Below are 23,868 nucleotides of genomic sequence, written 5' to 3'. Positions count from 1 at the left end.
ACCATCACAGACCTGCTGGCTCTCTCTACAGCAGGTTGTTGAGCAGATGTGCCAACAGTGGAACGCTCTGAGATTTATTTCACCGACCAGGGGCTGGAAGCGAGATTAAATGCAGCTAAAACATTTACAACACACTGAACAATGACTCATTAAGACTGTACTTCTGCTTTTTGGACTGGGTGCTACCAAAATTCACAGGCCTCTGTGAAAACCTTTAGAGAGAGAAGGTAGTCATCTCAACCCTGAGGAGCAGGATGTGTGAAACATACAAGGACCTTCTTTAGTCTGTCATAGACAGAGACTATGTTCTCCACAACAACATCCCCCAGACTGACCCCAAAGACACCACAAAGACTCTGACACTTTATGTGGGTGTTGGTGTGATGCATCGCCTCAACAGGAGCGTTCTGCAGCTTTCACCTGCTGTTGTGACCTAGTTCAGGTGGAGGCGTCAAATGTTCTTAGAGGTTGCTTGCAAACAAACAGAGAAAACAAACAAATGGAGCGCCTCTCTCCTGCAGTTATAATTGATGACTGTACCTTACCTGTTCCTGTTCCCTTTGAACAGGAACAGGTAAAACTAGTCATAAGATTGTTATAAAACATCTCCTCAAACCATAAACCCCCCTGGAGGCTGTGACCTTTGATTCCCCATCTCTGTGGTGATAAACAGACTTTGTTATTTCCTGGTGTCATTTTTCTCCACTCCCACAGTGATGCAGTTCTGCTGAAAGGATTGGTGAGACATTTTTTATTTTTTAAACAATTTAAAAATGATAAGCATGTACATTCAGAATGCTAACAGTGCTAATGCTAAGAGGATATAGTTGGTTTAAGAGAGCCGACGAGGCTCCACATCAGACTCTAAAGGCCTTTGCACACTGGGTCCGATTATTTCGTCCGAATTTTTTGCATGTTAAAAAAGAAAATCGAGCTCATGTTGTTCTAATGACGTTTGCAGACTGATGCCGAAAGTTTTGTCCATCATATTTTTATTCAGAACAGGTTCGATTTTATGCGAAATTTCGCATCATTCCAAGTTATTTAAATGGGTGAGTGATGATTCAAAACAGGGCCCACTGCTTCCTCCTCGCTAGCTCACCCCCGCCAGACCCCTCCTCTCTCTCTCTCCCTCTCTCTCGCACTAACCTCACTTTAAACACTGAAGTTTGCTCATTTATTCTGTGGATATAAACCATTGAAATATAACAGATAGATGGGTGGTCCATGATTCAGATCAGTGCCCGTTGCATTATTCTCTCTTGCTCACTCACCCCCGTCCAACTCCTCCCTCTCTCCCACTCCTGAACTCTCGCTGCAAACACCGTAGTTTTCCGGTGTATTATGTGGATATCAGCTATGGAAATATAACAGATAAAGGCATACATTGTAACCTACTCACAGCTCATAACAGAGACAGAATTATAAAGTTGCTCTCTCTATCTCTCCAATGTGGCTCAGCGCTATTACGCATGAATGGGTGCTGAATGGAGCTCTCTGTCAGGATGGACCCAGCAGGTCTACTCTAGAAGCGGGTAGACTCCAGTGTTAATTTCGTCGACTAAAACTATGACTAAATCTATTTGTCGACAGCCTTTTTTTCCATGACAAAAACTAGACTAAAACTAACAAAAATAGATCTGTGATGACTAAAAACTGACAAAAACTAAGTTTAGTTTTTTTGTCAAAATGACTAAAACTAGACTAAAATGTAATATAGTTTTCTTTGGACATTTAAAATCTGTGATATTTCTCCTCTGTGGGTAAATCTGTCAAATAACATATTCTCATATTTATGGTTACAATTAAATCTTGCTATGGGATTATCATTTTTTTTTTAGTACATGGTCAAGTTGAACAGTTTTAGGTCTTTTCAGGTCTGTTTTTTTTACATGCCCTGGTCATCTTTAAGCCAAGTCAGTTTTATTCATATGGGGCTGAATCAGTAAGTTTTTTTACAGAGCACTTTTCTTATGGAGCAGGTCCAGACTGTAGGCTGCTCTTTATAAACACAAACATTAGCTGAATCCTGCCTGTTCTCTCTCATAGTTTGTGGCTATTCTTCTGACTGTCAAGAGTTCTGTTTTGAGGTGCTGAAGCTAAAGTTTCACTCTTAGTTCATGTTAGAACATAGTTACTGTTTACCAGGAGTTTATGCCACATTACTCTCTGAATTGTTTCATAAACCTGGATGTGGGTTGTATAAACTGTTTTATGTTGCACATCTGCTACTGCAAGCTTTCCTGAGTCATCTCCACCTGGCATGTTTCCATCGAGCTGTGAGCTTGTTCTAAATTTTGTAAGAAAATAAATTTGGTGCATTTGGTCATGTCAGCTTCTAAAACGGAACATTTTTTAATCTAAAATTTTTTAAGATTTACCGTTTTTAAGGCACCAATGTTACGCTTAGGTTTCAAGTCAGACGGACACAGACGGATCTGACGAAGCAAGCTGATTGGCAGTCAGTTGGAGAGGGATACAGAGATGTCGAGATATGCAGAAAGAGGGAGAGGAGAAATGCTAGCCAAATAATAAGTGTTCGTGCCCTTGCCTTGTGAGTGAAAACTGTAGTATGTATTTACAGTGCAGTTCTTAAAGTGGAGTCCAGGGGCCATCAGAGGTCGTTTCCACTTAGAGGTCAGGTTCAGTTTGGTACAGTATGTGTTTATAAGATTTTCCATTATCTAAAGTTGTCAAGGGTCCCAAATAACTGACCTGCTGTGTCCCTACTTTTTTGGCACCCTTCTGTAGGTGTGCCAAGCGCATGCTGCAATATCTGATTTTAAGGCTTTAATTTGTCACAAACATCAGACATGCATTCCTGATTCAGGATACTTCATCCAATGAAAAATGCAGGTTTTAATACTGAAGCTCTTCACCAAAATTATCTATGGAACAAACAGCAACATGCAGTAATCTAAGAAGATGCTAATCTTAGAATTTAAAAAAAGGAAAGGAAAAAAGAAAACAAGTAAATACCAGAATATTGATGTGAACCTTTGAGAGACAGTCTCATAAAAATAACAACCCTAGTCTAATCATAATTCTAATCTTTTAATGAAAACAGACTGATATTAACAGAGATCCTTCTATTAGACCTCTAAAAGCAAACAAATTTAGTAAAAGCTAGAAACACACACCAAACACACACACACATATATGTTTATATAGAAACATATACAGGCACAGTACATCTCAAAAAATTAGAGTATCATTTTCTGAGACACTGAGTTTTGGGTTTTCCAGACGCTTAAAATATTTCACTCTATGTGTAATGAGTCTATATAATATATGGGTTTCACTTTCTGAAATGAGTGACAAAAAATATTGAACTTTTTCATGATATTCAAATTTTTTAAGATGTACCTGTATATGTCTCTATATAAACGTATCTATAGATAAACGTATCTTGTTGTTTTTCAGTATCAAAATGAAGAGGCAGAGGACAGACTCTCCTGAACCCAGCTGTGTGTCCATGAAGAGTGATCAGTCTAAACGCGGCCTTATTGACCTCAAACAATCAGCAGGTGGAAGGTACTGTAGCCCCTCATTCATCATCATCTCTCTATCATAATATAAATAAACCAGGAAGGTTGGATTTTATAGTTAAATGAACAGTGGTTACAGTTGAGTTCATCAGCTTATGATGGACTTGGAAAGTTTTTAAATCTTTAATTAGATATGTCCAAAAAGAAGGAGAAAACCAGGCACTCCAAACAAAAAAATGTGCAAATGAGGACGGAAATACTAAAAAGCCTTTATTATAATGGCCAAATCATTAAAAAGCCAACATGTTTCGACCAAACCAGTCTTCTTCAGGGCTAACAAACATTTGTGGTGTAGTCACAACTCTATATGGACTACAGCCAAAGAAGGCAGTCACATGAATCAGGGAGAAGAGAAATCAGGTGAGAGTCTTCACACAGGACTCACTGATCAGGCATTGGCCTCTCCCAATCACAGTGATGATCAATTAGAGGCAACCACAGACTCAGAGAAAAGACAAAGCAGGTGAGGCCAGTTACAGAGTAATCAGCAAACACATGAGAACACAGAATGAACCCAAACAACAATGACAATAAAAAGTAATACAAATCACAAACAATAACCCAAAAACTGTAAGAAACAGGAAAACACACAAAAATACATTACAAAAAACATGATAGGTCAAAATCATCATTCAAACCAGGATGTTGTAAGGCATCCGGCTGATGGATCCAGAAAGCTTCCCCCTGATCGAGCTTCTGGATTCTGTCCCCTCCTCTGACTAAAGGTTTTACATGTTCAATACATTCAATGCGCAATAAAGAATCATTGGCATTGTGGGATTCATTAAAGTGTCTGGCCATAGGGTTATCCTGATTCCTGATTCTAATGGCATACTAATGCTCAGCCAGACGATCTCTCATGCGTCTTTTTGTATGTCCTATGTAGAAAAACTCAAAAGGGGATCACTCTGAATAATGGCCCAGTTACTCCTAATATGTTTAATCTGTTTAGCATGTGTACTGTAGGTAGTAACAAAAAAGGGGCGAGACTGAGACACTGATTTGCGTCCTGTGTTTTTCTGGAGGAGGGTGCTGCGCTCCAAACACTGTGCTCTGTTGACAGCTTGTTTGATTGTTCTGGGCTGGTAGCCTCTATCAAAAAAAATCTGCGTGACATAGCCTCAGTCTGGTTATCAAAATCAGCTTCTTGATCACAAATGCGACGTAGGCGCTGAAATTGGCCATAAGGAATAATATTTTTGAGGTGATGAGGATGAAATGAATCAGCTCTGAGTATTGTATTACGTGATGTACCTTTCCTAAAAAGAGTGGTATGTAACTTGCCCTCAGTGTCTTTGTAGATAGTTACATCCAAAAAGTCAATGCTATGATGTGAATATTCAATAGACAATTTAATGTTTTCATTGATAGAATTCAGATATTTACGAAACTGCAATAGTTGTGTCTCATTACCATCAACAACCAACAAAATGTCATCAATATACCGGCCATACCAGGTGATACACTTATGAAAGGGATTCACAGTATTCAAAACATGTTCCTTTTCCCACAGACCCAAAAACAAACAAGCATAGTTAGGAGAAAAACAAAAACCCATAGGAACACCAATCTTTTGAATGTAGACTTCACCCATAGACAAAAAAATGTTATGATGAATGACCCAATCCGTCAGTTTCAAAAGGAAATCAGAGGGAGGTTGTAAACCATCTCTATCTGAAAGAAAATGACTCAAGGCCATCAGGCCCTCCTGGTGGTCAATTTTAGTATAGAGACTCTCTACATCCATTGTCACCAGGAAATGAGATTGAATGTCAGTTAAGTTGCCAATTCTGTTTAATACATCAGTTGTGTCCTCAATAAAGGATGGAAGTTTTCTGACCAAAGGTTTTATGTAAAAATCAATATATTTTGAAGCTGGCTCTGTAAGAGTGCCATTGCCAGAAATAATAGGGTGGCCAGGGGGGTTGTCTTCAGGCTCCTTGTGTATCTTGGGAAAGAGGTAAAATGTAGCCATAACAGGGTGCTCAACAGATAGAAAACCAAACTCATTGACATCAATAAAACCATTATCCAGCACCTGTTTTAATAAAGCATCAAACTGTTTCTTCATGTCCAGTAGAGGACTGTAATGTAGTCTTTCATAATGTCTGGTGTTAAGCTGGCGATGAGCCTCTATGATGTATTTGTCCTTAGATAAAACAACTACAGCACCACCCTTATCTGCTGGACGAATTATGATGTCCTTATTGTTGGAAAGTTCATTCAGCGCCAGATGCTCTTTACAAGAAAGGTTGGACTTAGGAGTCAAAGGGTTAGCAATTAGAAGTTTTTTAACCTCATAGCCTACTTTCTTTGTAAAGGTAATAAGTGCTGGGTTAGATACTGTAGGTGAGGTTCCGATAAAAATGAAATAAATCAACTTTAGTATTAAAGGCACAGGTGTTATGGGTTGGAGCAAGGAGCAAAAGATAAACCTCTAGACAAAACTGAGAAGTGTTCTTTGGTCTACTGAACATCAGAAAGATTCATTACCGCTGATAACATCTCTGAGTTCTGTTCCCCAGGCCCTCTCTCCTTCTTGTGAGTGGCCGGTGCACGTCTCCTGCCTCGGCGTGTCCGGCGTTTGTGTGTGACTTGCCTGTAGATGGTAGTGGTGGCCATTCGCTCTCGGAAAAATCCTGATCAGTGGAGATGTTGGACCCCCTCTCATCCTCACTGGAAGTGAGGTTGAAAGAGACCCTTCTCTTCCGAAGCTCCTGCGGGTCAGGCTGCTGCTTTCTCCAACAGTAGACACGACCTTGTTCATAATCCTCTGTGTCTCTTTTGAATTTCTTGAGTTTTGTCTTCTTAATTGTTGTCTCAAGCTCCTGCAGGCTGTTGTCAAGTTTGTTGTCAAAGATGATAGCTGTTCTGATGATCTTTTCAACTCAAACTTGACAACAGCCTGCAGGAGCTGGAGCTGGCACCTGCAGAGACGTTATCAGCGGTAATTAATCTTTCTGATCTTCAGTTGACCAAAGAACACTTCTCAGTTTTGTCTAGAGGTTTATCTTTTGCTCCTTGCTCCAAACCATAACACCTGTGCCTTTAATACTAAAGTTGATTTATTCAATTTTTATCGGAACCTCACCTACAGTATCTAACCCAGCACTTATAACCTTTACAAAGAAAGTAGACTATGAGGTTAAAAAACTTCTAATTGCTAACCCTTTGACTCCTAAGTCCAACCTTTCTCCTAAAGAGCATCTGGCACTGAATGAACTTTCCAACAATAAGGACATCATAATTCGTCCAGCAGATAAGGGTGGTGCTGTAGTTGTTTTATCTAAGGACAAATACATCATAGAGGCTCATCGCCAGCTTAACACCAGACATTATGAAAGACTACATTACAGTCCTCTACTGGACATGAAGAAACAGTTTGATGCTTTATTAAAACAGGTGCTGGATAATGGTTTTATTGATGTCAATGAGTTTGGTTTTCTATCTGTTGAGCACCCTGTTATGGCTACATTTTACCTCTTTCCCAAGATACACAAGGAGCCTGAAGACAACCCCCCTGGCCACCCTATTATTTCTGGCAATGGCACTCTTACAGAGCCAGCTTCAAAATATATTGATTTTTATATAAAACCTTTGGTCAGAAAACTTCCATCCTTTATTGAGGACACGACTGATGTATTAAACAGAATTGGCAACTTAACTGACATTCAATCTCATTTCCTGGTGACAATGGATGTAGAGAGTCTCTATACTAAAATTGACCACCAGGAGGGCCTGATGGCCTTGAGTCATTTTCTTTCAGATAGAGATGGTTTACAACCTCCCTCTGATTTCCTTTTTGAAACTGACGGATTGGGTCATTCATCATAACATTTTTTTGTCTATGGGTGAAGTCTACATTCAAAAGATTGGTGTTCCTATGGGTTTTTGTTTTTCTCCTAACTATGCTTGTTTGTTTTTGGGTCTGTGGGAAAAGGAACATGCTTTGAATACTGTGAATCCCTTTCATAAGTGTATCACCTGGTATGGCCGGTATATTGATGACATTTTGTTGGTTGTTGATGGTAATGAGACACAACTATTGCAGTTTTGTAAATATCTGAATTCTATCAATGAAAACATTAAATTGTCTATTGAATATTCACATCATAGCATTGACTTTTTGGATGTAACTATCTACAAAGACACTGAGGGCAAGTTACATACCACTCTTTTTAGGAAAAGTACATCACGTAATACAATACTCAGAGCTGATTCATTTCATCCTCATCACCTCAAAAATATTATTCCTTATGGCCAATTTCAGCGCCTACGTCGCATTTGTGATCAAGAAGCTGATTTTGATAACCAGACTGAGGCTATGTCACGCAGATTTTTTTGATAGAGGCTACCAGCCCAGAACAATCAAACAAGCTGTCAACAGAGCACAGTGTTTGGAGCGCAGCACCCTCCTCCAGAAAAACACAGGACGCAAGTCAGTGTCTCAGTCTCGCCCCTTTTTTGTTACTACCTACAGTACACATGCTAAACAGATTAAACATATTGTTAGGAGTAACTGGGCCATTATTCAGAGTGATCCCCTTTTGAGTAAAGTTGTCCCTGAACCTCCTATCGTGTCCTTTCGACGTGCACCGACCCTCAGGGACAGGTTAATGCATTCACATCTTCCAGCAGACAAGAAAAGAACTTGGTTAAATAAACCAGCTGGTACTTTTAAATGCATGCATTTCCCTCACTGTGATAATGTTGCACAGACCAAAGGTTTTGTGGATGTTCATACTAAAAAAACCTACAAACAAAGGGACTTTATTAATTGTAACACCACTTTTGTCATATACCGTTTGTTTTGTCCGTGTGAGGAGGGTTTTTTCTACATAGGACGAACAAAAAGACACATGAGAGATCGTCTGGCTGAGCATTAGTATGCCATTAGAATCAGGAATCAGGATAACCCTATGGCCAGACACTTTAATGAATCCCACAATGCCAATGATTCTTTATTGCGCATTGAATGTATTGAACATGTAAAACCTTTAGTCAGAGGAGGGGACAGAATCCAGAAGCTCGATCAGGGGGAAGCTTTCTGGATCCATCAGCCGGATGCCTTACAACATCCTGGTTTGAATGATGATTTTGACCTATCATGTTTTTTTAATGTATTTTTGTGTGTTTTCCTGTTTCTTACAGTTTTTGGGTTATTGTTTGTGATTTGTATTACATTTTATTGTCATTGTTGTTTGGGTTCATTCTGTGTTCTCATGTGTTTGCTGATTACTCTGTAACTGGCCTCACCTGCTTTGTCTTTTCTCTGAGTCTGTGGTTGCCTCTAATTGATCATCACTGTGATTGGGAGAGGCCAATGCCTGATCAGTGAGTCCTGTGTGAAGACTCTCACCTGATTTCTCTTCTCCCTGATTCATGTGACTGCCTTCTTTGGCTGTAGTCCACATAGAGTTGTGACTACACCACAAATGTTTGTTAGCCCTGAAGAAGACTGGTTTGGTCGAAACATGTTGGCTTTTTAATGATTTGGCCATTATAATAAAGGCTTTTTAGTATTTCTGTCCTCATTTGCACATTTTTTTGTTTGGAGTGCCTGGTTTTCTCCTTCTTTTTGGATAGGTTTTTTTCCCCCTGGTTTCCAAGAGCACCCAATTTTGGTTTATTATTGAAGCACCTCAATCATACTGAGCAGCCAGTCAACCTCCTTCTTTTGCTTTAATCAGATATGTCATGGTCTTTTGGTCAATTTTATTGACTGGTGACAAATCCAGGGTGTACTCCGCCTCTCGCCCAATGACAGCTGGGATAGGTTCTAGCCCCCCTTCGACCTCCTCGATACACAGTATAGAAGATAGTTAGATGGATAGATGGATACACATATATATAGCATACAGCTCAGTGAAAACATATTTGCCCCTTTATGATTCCTTGTATTTTTGTATATTTATAACACTTAAATGTAAATATTTTGAATCATCAAGCAAGTTTTGATATCTCACAAATACAACCAAGGAAATACAAAATGCAGTTTCTAAATGATGATTTTATTTATTTATTTATTTATTTTTATTTATTTATTTTTAAACATTTTGTACCTTTATTTGATAGATGAAGGACAGTGGATGGAGTCAGAAACAGGGATGAGAGCGGGGGAGAGACATGCGGCACAGGGCCACAGGGTGGATTCGAACCTGGGCCGTCCACGCACATGGGGTGTGCCATAAACCACCTGTGCCCCTGATTTTATTTATTAAAGGGGAAAAATATCCACACCTATCTGGCCCTATGTGAAAAAAGAATTGCCCCCCTGCTGAGTTCAATTTCACTGGCCACACCCAGGCCTGATTACCACCAGATTTGTGGGATCAAGAAATCAAACAGAAGCTGTCAGACAAAGAAAAGTAGGCTAGAAGATCTCAGAAAAAGAAACACATCATGCCACAATCCAAAGAAATTCAAGAACAAATGAGAAACAAAGTTTATAATTTATTATTTCAATGTTGAGCAAAATGGATAGCTGACCAGCTGATCCATGCACAGTTAGCTAGAGTCTTATATATGAGACAGCATCGGCCCGTTAAAACACAGAAGTCTACAGTGCTGTTTGCAATATTCAATGGTAACTGAGAAATACTGTCTGGACAGATGATCAGCTGATTCTTTTTTGTCACTTCTCGTAATTTTCTGTGCCCAGCGCTGTTTGTCTCTCACTCTTCCGCCAGCTTGCCAAGATGTCATAAAAATGTTATATGGTTACCTCAGTTATTATTATATGGTTATATGATTGAAACTGAAAAACCATGTGAGAATAGGCCTGAAGGCTCACTGGTATGCCTGGTTATAGACAGTAGTTGAGTTGTAAAAAAAAAATCGGGGGATGGTCAGGGCTGTAGCCAGGGTTTCAAAATTAGTGAGGTCCAGAATTTAACCCCCCCCCTCACATTTTTGCCCATTTCAGTCACTTCTACACTCATTTTTTGCCATGTTTTTCTTACTTTTGACCATTTTTCTCACATTTTTGTGAGCTTTCAATGATCATATTCCTTGTGGCAGTAATAAAGATAATATTTTTAATGTCTAATGTCTATCTGACTTTATTTTCATCATAACATTAATCACACATTTTAGAGCTCTGTTTTATTGGTGTTTTTCCCTCAGTATTAAACTAGCATAAACCAGTGATCTCGCCCCCTCTTCCCCCCTTAAATACACCCCTGCACCCCTCCCCTTCCCTAACACAGCAGCTCATCTGTTTTGCTTTTGTATCTCCCTCACTGTCTCTGTTTCTGTGTCATTATCAGTAGGCCTTATTATATTATATCACATTAAAATAAACCTACGTCTTCTTTATTTGTTTTCACCTGTGATCTGATTTTAAAATAGCTGATCAGCGCGAGGAAGTTCTACAGCGTCAATCAGAACCAGCGTGGGAACTTTACGGAGTTTTACTATAAATTCACAAACTAAAGGATCTACTATAGCTTCTACTATAGCAGAAGCTGACTTTTGACAAGAGAGGTTGCAGAATAACAGGTGGATATACAGGCCACACATGATTAGAGTTTCTGTGCTGCTCAGGAGAGAGAGAGAGGGAGAAAGGGAGAGCGAGCACACTCGGCACGCACCTGATTGATCATGGATGGCGCTGATTTCCAAAATAGATATCGTGAGGGTTGAGTTACTAACTTAACGACCAGGTAAAGTTTTTGTTTGGTCAACATTGTTTATACATTACCTCGATTATATTTATCATACAGCTGCTACCCACCATGGCCAAAATCCACCCGCATTTGGCTAGTTGGCGGGTGTAAATGTCAAGCCCTGTGCGCAAAGCCCCCGAAATGTTGAAATGGTGGTAATATTTCCATTATAAAAAGAGTAGTAATATTTCCAGTGTTAAAATAGTAGTAATATTTCCACATTCATTGATAAAAATGGCTCAAGGGATGGAAAGGGGGTATGACCGTTTTAGAAGGGGGATGATTTTGACCGTTTTTATTTCAGGGAGATGCCATCTCCCCTCATCCCCCCTCAACTCGAGTACTGGTTATAGATTAAAGGCAGTTGCAACATGCGTTTCTTTAAAGGTGACATCTTTTATCCTTTTAAGAAAAGTTTATTGTTCTCAGAGGTCCCCAAAACATGCCTGTGAAGGTTATTGCTGAAAAACACTCCAGTATTGGATTTTTGCATGTCTACAACCCCCTCTGTTTCAGCCCTTCTCAGAACAAGCCGTTTCTTTGTCTGTGGCTTTAAATGGTTATTAGCTGTCTGACTCCGCCCCTGACCACACCCCTCTCAGGAAATGGATGCAGCATTAAAGTGTAAGTGAACCCCTACCTTAGAGCTAACTCCGCCCACCTCCATAATTCAAAAGATGCATAGAAAGTGGGCAGTTCGGCTCTGAGAAGAGGGAGGGGAAAAGGCCGGGACTTTCCAGATGAGGCGGGAGTGGCAGTGATGTCCCCTTGTCAAAGAGAGACACAGACAGAGTCCCACAGCACTGCTGCCTCATAGCGATCTTTTAAAGTGGAAGAGTTTTCCCCTCTCCGCTGAGCAGATCAGTGAAGGAAGGCGGAACTTTCCTCCAAGTGGGAGAGGGCCAACCAAACCTGGAGGCTGGTGCTTAGGTCCCTGGTGGGGTCACTAGATGTAAAATCTGAGAATGGCTTGTTTCAGCACATATTTTCTGAAAGGTGGAGAAAAAGAGGGGGTGAGGGAATGGATTTTTCTGGTACTTGAGGGGATTGTGGACAGGCCAGGGACACACATTTGTGTTAGAAAAGCCTGAAAAAGTTATTTTTGCATAATATGTCCCCTTTAAAATATCCCCCCTCTGCTTTTTCAACAATTCACACCCTGAATAAACATATCTTGTTGTTTCTCAGTATCAAAACAAAGAGGCAGAGGGCAGACTCTCCTGAACCCAGCTGTTTGTCCATGAAGAGTGAACAGTCTAAACGCGGCCTTATCGACTTCAAGCAATCAGCAGGTGGAAGGTAAGAAAAGGTTTAATAAAAACTATACATATGATGACCATGTCACTGTTGTCCCTCATTTATCATCATCTCTCCATCATCATATAAATAAACTAGGAAGGTTGGATTTTATAGTTAAATAAACTGGTTACAGTTGAGTTCATCAGCTTATTTGGACAAATCACTGCCTATACTGCCTCAAATCCAGATACCCACATTAAGTTTGCACTCCTCAATGAGAGATCAGGTTGAAATATGATCTTTATTTAAAAGGAACTTATTTCCACTGCTCAGTTGTACTTCTCCCTTCTCACTGAAACCTGGCTAAAACCAAATGATCAGGCCCAGTTACTTGAACTATGCCCCCTACCTAGATATTTCAGTTCCCCTCGTTCCACTGGCCATGGTGGAGGCCTTACTGTCGGTTTAAAAAAAAAAAAAAAAAAACACTTTCAAATGTCATCAAATTGCTTTTAAATTTTCATCATCCTTTGAAACCCTTCTGTTTTTAATCATCACTGAATCTTTTAAACTTGCGCAAGTGTCTGGGCCAACTCATAAACACAGCCACATGTCAGACCACTGCCCCATTTTATTTAATGCCCTCCTGCCTAGCCATTACTGCAGATGTGGTAAGTTTAATGACACTAAAATGTAATATATTTGAGTTATTGAAGATTTATCCTATCCGGTATGGTAATTTTTGGACATTCCCTGCTCCTTGGATCCACAGCAGGTCATGCATAGGGTGCATATTTTGCATATTGTAGTGGGGGAGCAATGAATGACCAGAGTTAAAACAGACATTTAGTCTCAGACATTCTTTTTCATCAGACACGGTAAAGTTTCAGTACGTCAGTGAGGCCTAGCTGCAGCGTCAGGGGCTTAAAGGGCTGGTTTAGCCTCTGCTACAGCATAACTCACATTTAGACCATATTATTGAAATAACAGATGTTCTCTGTTTAGAATTACTGCCATAACAACATTTAAGCTAATGAGTTTATTTACGGTGGAGACAGAAGATTGTTGAAAAGGTCTTGGGAATTTAAGGAGATTCCCTTCAGGAAATTTTGGGCGCAACGTATTTCATCCATTACACTTTTCTGCTCCAATTTGACAGCAAATGGTCTTTATTTTTGTAAATAATGAATAATATAAACCTGACATCTTGTACACACAGGTGGCAAAAGTCCTCACAGTCTGTACTTAAGTAGAGGTCCTGATACCTGTGTGAAAAAAAGTCTGTAAACGTCGAAGTACTAATTCAACTCCTTTACACAAGTAATTTTTTTTAGCAGTACAGAGATGGAAATGTACTTGGGTAAATGATTTTTTATCATCAATGATACCTCTTTTGATAATTCTGCAAAATGAACTTTTATAGTCATTTTTGCACCATCAGAAATAACTTATTTTGAAATTGAGATGAAGCTGGGTGATTTCCTGTTGGGATTTAGGGAAGAGTTGAAGATGCTTTTGTAGGTCTGATGATGACCCATTTGTAAAATCATGATCCGAGGTTGGATGGTCTGTTGGGGCTGAATGTTGAAAGGAAAAAATGAATAAATCAGAGCAGGAAAGGATCAATTAGCAGAAAGGGGTGTTGTAATAAAGTAATACTATAGCTGTATGAGGTGTTAGGGGGTTATTTGTTAAGGAATTGATCTCTTTCAATAAGCATACGGACATACCACAGTAATATGATGTATTTTCCCCCATATAATAAATCATCATTTAAACCTCTTACATTTATGCTGTGCCATTTTGTTGACCTCTCAAACTGTTGTTAAATGTCATTAAACCTGATATTTTTTCTACAGAGGTCAGCTGGAAACATCAGAGTTCTGCAATGATCAGCCCAAGCAGCAAAAAACAGACCTGGACTCCATATTTATGGTGTGTACATCTTACTACTATAATTAAAGAGCTGTCTGTCTGTATGACTTGCAAACCTACCTGTTGCTCCAACTGTCATACATACCTCTCAGAGGACTTCTTGGGTATACTGGTTCTAAACTGGAACCATGACAAGATCATAAAAATATATCGATTTTGTATAAAACTCCAAAATTGCCATTTTTACATTTTTACTTTGGCCCACTTCAGGTCCCCATCCACCAAATGGCTGACGTACAATTTTCGTACTGTGTCACTTTGGCTGTGTCTGAAATAACTCCCTATTCACTATATAGTCCACTGTATAGTGCAGGGGTGTCAAACTCATATTGAGTCCGGGGCCAGATTTCCTCTGATGAGAAGTCCTGAGGGCCGGACTATTTAGGCCAGGATTGTGAAAGTCAATCATGGATTCTGAATTTAGGCCTTACCTAAGAGTCAAACAAGGTCAACAAGGTAAACAGAAACTGTCAACCTCATTCTCACCATTAGTAAAATGTGAAACAATATAAATCAGAGATAAAAAGTCAAACTTATTAGTTCAAAAGGTCAAAACACAAAATTTAACGGCAAAATAATAATTTTTAAAAGGCAATTAAATGAGATAGAAAGTCAAAATAACAAGTTTAAAAAGTAAAAATATGACTTAGAATTTTGAATTGTGAATCTCGAAGGTCAAAACATGAAAAAAAGTAAAAAGCATAAGTTTAAGTCGGTATTGTGTGCTGCAAAATTGAAAATGTGAAATGACAACATTAATTCTTTTCTCACCTTCCTGAGTTTTTATCTAACTTCTTTTACTCTTTGCTTTTTCAGATTTTTATAATTTAACAAGGATATTTCAAACCATCAAGGTAAAGTTTACACGTTTACTGGAGGAAATCTGCAGACCCCATACCGGTTGGCCAGTTAAAATAGAAAGATTGTATGATTTTGCGGGCCGGATACAACTGTACCACGGGCTGGATCTGGCCCCCGGGCCTTGAGTTTGACACCTGTGATATAGTGAATATGCCATTTTGTGGTGGTGTCCGAATTCTGAGTGAGCATTGTTATTCACTATATAGTTCACTCATTCTATCACAATGCATTTTGAGAAGTAGTGAACAGCCGATGCTCACTAGCATCATGCATCGTGGCTTCTGCTTTCAAACATAACCGACAAATGAGAGGAACACTTATAAAAACTTTATTTTATACATTTTGTTTGTTGGGTTCAATCAAATCTGTAAGAAAATGTTAAGGATTTAAAACAGAGTAACTCTGAAGATTACAAGACATGAGACCATCGTTATGCAAAAATAATGTGTAATACATTACACACAATAATGTACACTATTTTGCCACTAAAGACACAAGCTTTTTATCTATTAGTATTTTTATTATATGGGGGAAAATACATCACATTTAGTATCAGTTTTCAGTGAAATTCTACCGTTAATTTTGATCCTCAGCTGTTGACATCGAAGTTTTCAAGCCGTTGTTGCTAAACGTTTTAGTTGTGAGACAGCGATGACGTCATTACCCTCGGCCGTGTCAGTAATCATTTTTTGTGTTTTGCAGTTGAGTCCACTATATAGTCCACTATATGCTGCTCAAAGTATAGTGAATAGGGAGTAGGGAATGAGTGAGTGGTTTCGGATACAACCTATCTCTTACAGCAGGTCCTTTTTTGCTGAGTTTCCCTGTGCCACCCCAATAACACACTTGAAGAAGGAGAAGAAGACACTGCGTTTTCCTAAGTTTCGATTGACTTACAGTTCATTTTTTTCACTCTTTCTACTTGTTATTACTACAGTTTCATAGCTGTTGTGCGTTTACATGTACATACACTTAACAACAAGCACCCTTGAAGTTTAGCTGCTTTGCTCTTAGCTTCCCTGTCCTCTTCTACCACAACTTAGTCTAGCTTAGCCTCAGCTTCTGTGTCTGCCTCTCCTGCTCCTACTGCCAGATGTTCATGTTTTCCCTGTCCTTCTTCACCAACAATGGTATGTTTAGATCATGTAGTTTATTTGGAGGTCTGGAGGACAGGGTAACGCTATTGGAACCGTGGCTCTAAACATTCAGATTGTCTTTGTTCCAGCTGCTGGAGGAGAACATTATCATTTTTGTGAAGAACGAACTGAAGAGATTTCAGAAGGCTCTGAGTCAGGATAACCCAGAATGTCACAGTGAGGATGAGGAGGTGTTGGTTGGTGAATATGAAGAGCAGAGGAGCAGCAGAGAGGCATTTCTGAAGATTACACAGAACTTCCTGAGGAGAATGAAGCAGAACGAGCTGGCTGACCATCTGTTGCACGGTAAGTTTTTCAAAGTCAAAAAGAAATGTAGATTTAAGTTGATGGAGGGATGAAGTGGAGGTTTAGATTTCCAAACTCAGCTTTAATATTCTGCACATACCCACTGAAACTGTTGTTGAAGAACTGCACAGCCACTCTTTTATATTATTACTTTTTGCAGGATCAGCTCATTTACATCATTTGTTGCTTGTTCTTTCAGGAACTCCTGCTTCAGTTTGCCAACATAAACTCAAGTCTAACCTGAAGGAGAAGTTCCAGTGTGTGTTTGAGGGGATCGCTAAAGCAGGAAACCCAACCCTTCTGAATCAGATCTACACAGAGCTCCACATCACAGAGGGAGGGACTGGAGAGGTCAACGAGGAACATGAGGTCAGACAGATCGAAACAACATTCAGGAAATCACACAGACCAGAAACAACCATCAGACAAGAAGACATCTTTAAATCTCCACCTGGAAGAGATGAACCAATCAGAACAGTGATGACGAAGGGCGTGGCTGGCATTGGGAAAACAGTCTTAACACAGAAGTTCACTCTGGACTGGGCTGAAGGCAAAGCCAACCAGGACATCCAGTTCACATTTCCATTGACTTTCAGAGAGCTGAATGTGCTGAAAGAGAAAACGTTTAGCCTGATGGAGCTTGTTCATTACTTCTTTCCTGAAACCGAAGAAGCAGGACTCTGCAGGTTTGAAGGGTTTCAGGTCGTGTTCATCTTAGATGGTCTGGACGAGTGTCGACTTCCTCTGGACTTCCACAAAACTAAAATCCTAACTGATGTTAAAAAGTCCACCTCAGTGGATGTGCTGCTGACAAACCTCATCAGGGGGAACCTGCTTCCATCTGCTAGTCTCTGGATAACCACACGACCTGCTGCAGCCAGTCAGATCCCTCCTGGGTGTGTTGACATGGTGACAGAGGTCAGAGGGTTCACTGACCCTCAGAAGGAGGAGTACTTCAGGAAGAGGTTCAGAGATGAGGAGCAGGCCAGCAGAATCATCCCCTACATCAAGACATCCCAAAGCCTCCACATCATGTGCCACATCCCGGTCTTCTGCTGGATCACTGCTACAGTTCTGGAGGATGTGCTGAAGACCAGAGAGGGAGGAGAGCTGCCCAAGACCCTGACTGAGATGTTCATCTACTTCCTGGTGGTTCAGTCCAAAGTGCAGAACATCAAGTATGATGGTGGATCTGAGACAGACCCACACTGGAGTCCAGAGAGCAGGAAGATGATCGAGTCTCTGGGTAAGCTGGCTTTTGAGCAGCTGCAGAAAGGAAACCTGATCTTCTATGAACCAGATCTGATGGAGTGTGGCATCGATATCAGAGCAGCCTCGGTGTACTCAGGAGTGTTCACACAGGTCTTCAGAGAGGAGAGAGGACTGTACCAGGACAAGGTGTTCTCCTTCATCCATCTGAGTGTTCAAGAGTTTCTGGCTGCTCTTCATGTCCACCTGACCTTCACCAATACTGGAGTCAATCTGATGGCAGAGGAAGAAACAACATCCAGATCTACAATGACAGAGCTCTACCAGAGTGCTGTGGACCAGGCCTTACTGAGCCCAAATGGACATCTGGACTTGTTCCTCCGCTTCTTCCTGGGTCTGTCACTGACCAGCAATCAGAATCTCCTACAAGGTCTGTTAACAAAAACAGAAAGTGACTCAGAGATCAGACAGGAAACAGTCCAGTACATCAAGACAAAGATCGACGAGGATCTGTCTGCAGAGAAGAGCATCAACCTGTTCCACTGTCTGAATGAACTGAATGATCGTTCTCTAGTGGAGCAGATCCAACAGTCCCTGAGATCAGGACGTCTCTCAAAATTTCTGTCTCCTGCTCAGTGGTCAGCTCTGGTCTTCATCTTACTGTCATCAGAGAAAGATCTGGACGTGTTTGACCTGAAGAAATACTCTGCATCAGAGGAGGCTCTCCTGAGGCTGCTGCCAGTGGTCAAAGCCTCCAACAAAGCTCTGTAGGTGAACTCACAACTGCAATGATAAAAGTGATACTAATAACACGTTTAATTTATAAAGCTTTTTTTTTTTTAAATAAAAACTCAGTCACTATACAAAGCAGGAAAAGGTTCAAAGTCTTGAAGAGCAACATTAAAAGCAGGTAAAGCCGACAGAATCACACATTAAGAGGCCTGCCTTTAAAGGTGTTATCAGCAGTAACACACCAGTGGGTAGGAAATGAGATGGTGAAGATGGTCGGGGGGGGGTTATAGGTGAGGAGGTGTGCTGCATGGTTACTGAAGCAGTTTGTAGTATGTACTTACAAAATTAACACATCTCTGCCTCTGTTTCAGGCTGAGTGGCTGTAACCTCTCATTGCGAAGCTTTGCAGCTCTGTCCTCAGTCCTCACCTCCTCCGGACTGAGAGAGCTGGACCTGAGTAACAACAACCTTCAGGATTCAGGAGTTGAGCAACTTTGTGGTGGACTAATGGATCCACTTTCCTCATTGAAATCTCTCAGGTCAGGATGTCACAACCTTTATAAAGTTTTCCAATTAAAATGTCATGTCTTTTGTGAGTGTTCTGTTAACTAACCTAAAGTCTTTTATAGACTGAGTGGCTGTAACCTCTCAGAGAGAAGCTGTGGAGCTCTGTCATCAGTTCTCAGCTCTTCCAGATTGAAAGAGCTGGACCTGAGTAACAACGACCTGCAGGACTCAGGAGTTGAGCAACTTTGTGGTGGACTTAAAGATCCACTGTCTACACTGGAAAGTCTCAGGTAAGGATTCCACTGCTTTAAAAATTTTCCTATCCAATCTGGTCTTTCTTTTGTGAGTTTGATGATTTTATTGACTAACCTTAAGTCTTTTACAGGCTGAGTGTCTGTAATCTCTCAGAGAGAAGCTGTAGAGCTCTGTCCTCAGCCCTCAGCTCCCAGTCCTCCAGTCTCAGAGAGCTGGACCTGAGTAACAACAACCTGCAGGATTCAGGAGTGGCGCTGCTGTCATGTGGACTGGAGAGTCCACAATGCAAGCTGGGCTCTCTCAGGTTCGTGCAACCACAATGACAACTGCATCAAAGTCTCCAAATCAGAAAGGTGTAGGAACTCCAGCATTAATGTTCAATGAGGGAGAAAGCGCAAATTAAATTATTTTTACTGCAGGTTTGAAACTAGAGACTTCTCACAGGACCTCAGTATCTCAGTATCTATGCTGAAGTGTTTTTCATGTTAAATATGTATGATTTTGACTGTTGTCTTCTGTCTGCAGTATGGGTCTCACTCTGTGGAACAATAAAGTTTATCCCATCCAGTTCAAGATGACAAACTGGACATTTTTTATTGACTCTATTTCTCTCTGTGTCTGTAGTCTGTCTGGCTGTTTGGTCTCAGAGGAAGGCTGTTCTTCTCTGGCCTCAACTCTGAGCTCATCCTGTCTGACAGAGCTGGATCTGAGCTACAATCATCCCGGAGAACGAGGAGAGAAACTACTATCTGCTCTACAGGAGGATCCACACTGCAGACTGAAGACACTGAGGTACAGACACACAGAAACAGAAAGACACAGACGGACAGACTGATACTAGGTACTAGAGATGGCTCTCAGCACTTCAGTTATACAGGGACTTTATGCCTCTATAGTGGAACCAGGAGGAAACATCCGTATTGATAAATGTATGCCCAAGGAGCATGTGCCATTATACTGCCACATTGATTTTGGTGTACGGGCCTAGTTTACAGTATGTATAAGAGAGGGATAGGAATTTAGAGTTAAATCACTGTTAGAAGGTCAATGGCAGTGATTTGACTAAAACTCAAATGACCCCTTTTCTTCTTTGGTGATTTAATGATAGCTACGGTTCTTAGATGTGCTACTGCCACCATCTGGTGATAGTCATGCATGACAACCAAGCAGCAGTGAAACACTACAGGAAAATAAAGTCACAAGAAGAATTAAAGTGTTTTAAATCTATCTTTATTATCCCTGATGTATAAACTGGCTCTGTTTCTTCCTCCAGGCTGGACCATGGTGGACAGCACAGACTGAAACCAGGTCTAAAGAAGTGTGAGTGTTTGATTTGTGAGAACACAATGATTGTCTCATGAATGCCAATCAACAATGATTGAGGGTATGTCTGACTCGTTCTGTGTTTGGGTCTGAAAGTATGAACGTCCACATTCACAATCACTTACATTCATCAACCAGAAACAGTTTTAGAGTTCTGAGGAGAGAGAAACACTACGGCTCAGTCCCTCAGAGGTTGGATCAGACTTTTTAACTGTCTCATTTTGACAGACAGGGTCTTAAAAAATCCAACAAACTGTTTTACAATCTGTCATTTTATTTTCTCTCTTAAATATTGTTAATATAAAATAATGAAAGATGATCTCATTGACAATATTCAATTTCTAAAGCACCCTTTCACTAATAATAATTTATCCAAAGAACAGTCTTTGGGGTTCTGCATTTTTGATGGTATGGAGAAAAAAGATGAACACAGCAACATTATAAAACAGTCCTTTGCCATCACAGATGTTCTACTGAATTCCACTAAAGCAAACACTTTTTTAGAATGATTTTTTCTCCTACATTATTTTTAAATATAAAAGAGGGAAGGGGCTAACTCATCTAGTGTTACATTCACTTGCAATTAGACATTAAATATGGTTTGTGTAAAAAGTCTGATGAACCATAACTTTTCCTTGCATTCAGGGCTGCCAGCTGAGGTGACAAGGGTTTTTTGTGGGGTGGCAACTACTACCCCATGCCACCCTGGTAGATCTGCCCCAGCATCTGTTTAACTCCTATGTTACTGATAGTTTAATGTCAGTGTTGATGAATAGAGTTCAGAGCTGAATATGAAATGTTAATTTGACCTTGTTTAGGAATGATCAGATGATAACCATCAGCTGTGTTGTGTCTCAATCTCTCCATCAGATGCCTGTGAGCTGGAAGTGGACACAAACACAGTGGACAGGGAACTCAAACTGTCTGACAACAACAGAACGGTGACACGTGTGAGAAAGGATCAGCCATATCCTGATCATCCTGACAGATTTAACTGGTCTCAACTGCTGTGTCGGACTGGTCTGACTGGTCGCTGTTACTGGGAGGTCGAGTGGAGAGGAGGGGTTTATGTATCAGTGAGTTACAGAGGAATCAGACGGAGAGGAAACAGTCAAGAATGCTGGTTTGGATGGAATGATCAGTCCTGGAGTCTGATCTGCTCTGATCGTGGTTACTCTGTCCTTCACAATAACAGAGAAACATTTATCTCCTCCTCCTCCTCCTCCTCCTCTTCATCCTCTGGTAGAGTAGGGGTGTATCTGGACCATCCTGCTGGCTCTCTGTCCTTCTACAGAGTCTCCTCTGACAGACTCATCCACCTCCATACCTTCAACACCACATTCACTGAACCGCTCTACCCTGGGTTTGGCTTTTGGTTATCTCTTGGTTCCTCAGTGTCTCTTTAGCTCAAACTCTGCTGCCTGGATTCATAGCTTAGTCAGACTACACACTAGGTAAATTATCATCTCTGGTTAATCTGATATATTTTGTTAAAAGCATGTCAGTAACTCTTCACTAGTTGAACTTGTATTTGTGTGTATATCACAGTTCAACAGGAGCAGTCATTTTTATATTAAGTCCAAAATCATCCATGTTAGTGTTGTTTTAGCTTAGATACTTTTGTTTTGTCCAACATAGCCCAAAGACACTAAAAACTGATCAGATATTACACATTATAAAATAGGGCCAAACACAATGGCTCCCTCTATCAAACAAATGCTTCAAAAATGTTTTCAATGCATCGTACAATTGAGCCAACACTTTTTTTTGGCCCATTTTGAACCCTGTTGGTAAAATGGGCCAAATAGTGTGTCAAAGAGGAACCTTCAGCATTAGAGAGATATCAGTTAATTACCTGAAGAAAAGAAGAAGAAATGTCTTCAACTGCACAGACGGATAACCTTGCAAAGCAGATGGATCCGCCCGTTTCCTTGTTTTTCACTGGCGAATCCATCTTGTTAAGCTCCTATCTGAACCGTTTGGGCCCGGTTAGAAAGTGACAGGACCAATCAGCAACAGGGGGCAGTACTTTCATGCGCAGCAGAGTCGAGATGTAAACAAGCAGCAGCAAGAGGCCGGTGTAATTATGGTGGAAGAGCGTGGATGCTGCAAAAGCGTAAGTTTTATCAGAATTTGACAACATTTCGTTGTTAAAGAAGAACAAAGAACAACAGTGAGTTGTTTTCTATTCAAAAACGATGAAAGTCGAGTACTTACATGTTTCTCGTTATTTCTGGGTAGCTGCACATGCGCAGCTAGATAGCTGCTATGTCACATGTTATGTTGCTCTGATTGGCCCGTAGAGATGTGACAGACAGAACTTTCATCCAACCACACTCCGTGTTTTTTTCCAAAGCCTCTGCCTTTTGTCAAACGTTTCCTATTGGAGCTTTCCCAGATGGATGTGTGAAACAACTTCATCTGGCATGTCAGGTTAACAGACGGACTCATCGTTACTGAATGCTGCTTCAGAAAACAGCAGAAAAACGGTAGCAGCAGCGTGATGGCTGTACAGTAAGGGTTAAAAGTTCTCTGTCCATGTTTATAGTATACATCTCTTCTCTCTGTCCACCACACTGCCAAGATATCCAATGAATTGACATTTAGCAGCACGGCTCATTACATTTAGGTTAACAAATCTGCTGACAGCGCTTTATAGCAAAGCTCCAACATACTAAGAGATGCGTTACCATGCACATTATAGACCAATTAATAAACACAGCATCATGGAAGAGCAAAACAAGACAACTCATCTGAAAGCTCTAAAACCATCACTGATGTAGAGAGAGGCAGGTAGAGTTAGCATGCTACAGCCAGAGTCCAATCAATGAAATAACAGGTGTTAAAAGTCATCTTTTGTAGCATAAAGATAATCCTCTTATTTTGGTGAAATCTGTAGATTACACTATTGAATGTTTGAAATGATGTAAGGATAGTGTCAGTCTTTATTTTTAGATGTTAAAGCAGTAAACAGGCTTCTATAATGTGATCTGTGTTTTATATGGAACTACTCATTTTAAAATGAACATGTTATGGCCTTATGTATGAACAGGATATTATTTATAAATCCTGTGGTGTATTTTCCTCCAGCTCTCATCAGGTGATCAAAATTGTGGTAAAAGTTTGGAACAATCTGCTGACTGAATTTAA

General features: G+C 40.4%; 1 protein-coding gene across 2 annotated transcripts; it reads left to right on the top strand.

The window, feature by feature from the left end:
• The first annotated feature begins 716 nt into the window (after positions 1-716).
• On the top strand, positions 717-22,696 carry LOC121518323 (NLR family CARD domain-containing protein 3-like). Of its 2 annotated transcripts, XM_041800560.1 has the most exons (12): positions 717-739; positions 3,424-3,534; positions 12,404-12,514; positions 14,314-14,389; positions 16,476-16,692; positions 16,892-18,668; positions 19,005-19,172; positions 19,263-19,430; positions 19,526-19,699; positions 20,020-20,187; positions 20,669-20,715; positions 21,589-22,696. In XM_041800560.1, exons 2-12 carry the CDS (start codon positions 3,431-3,433, stop codon positions 22,122-22,124), a joined length of 3,546 nt encoding a protein of 1,181 aa, XP_041656494.1. In that variant the 5' UTR covers positions 717-739; positions 3,424-3,430; the 3' UTR covers positions 22,125-22,696. The 2 variants fall into 2 exon arrangements, with proteins under 2 accessions (XP_041656494.1, XP_041656496.1); XM_041800562.1 differs by lacking the exons at positions 717-739; positions 3,424-3,534; positions 14,314-14,389 and having other exon boundaries at positions 12,402-12,514.
• The last annotated feature ends 1,172 nt before the right edge of the window (positions 22,697-23,868 follow it).

The sequence above is a fragment of the Cheilinus undulatus genome, linkage group 12 (genome assembly GCF_018320785.1).
Source record: "Cheilinus undulatus linkage group 12, ASM1832078v1, whole genome shotgun sequence".
Lineage (NCBI taxonomy): Eukaryota > Metazoa > Chordata > Actinopteri > Labriformes > Labridae > Cheilinus > Cheilinus undulatus.
This window is presented reverse-complemented; position numbering and strand designations above follow the sequence as displayed.

Coding starts and splice junctions, on each gene's coding strand:
- LOC121518323 (XM_041800560.1), top strand. CDS start 3,431: ATGAAGAGGCAGAGGACAGACTCTCCTGAACCCAGCTGTGTGTCCATG. Junction 16,693..16,891: donor GGCTGACCATCTGTTGCACG/GTAAGTTTTTCA, acceptor TTGTTCTTTCAG/GAACTCCTGCTTCAGTTTGC. Junction 20,188..20,668: donor TGCAGACTGAAGACACTGAG/GTACAGACACAC, acceptor TTCTTCCTCCAG/GCTGGACCATGGTGGACAGC.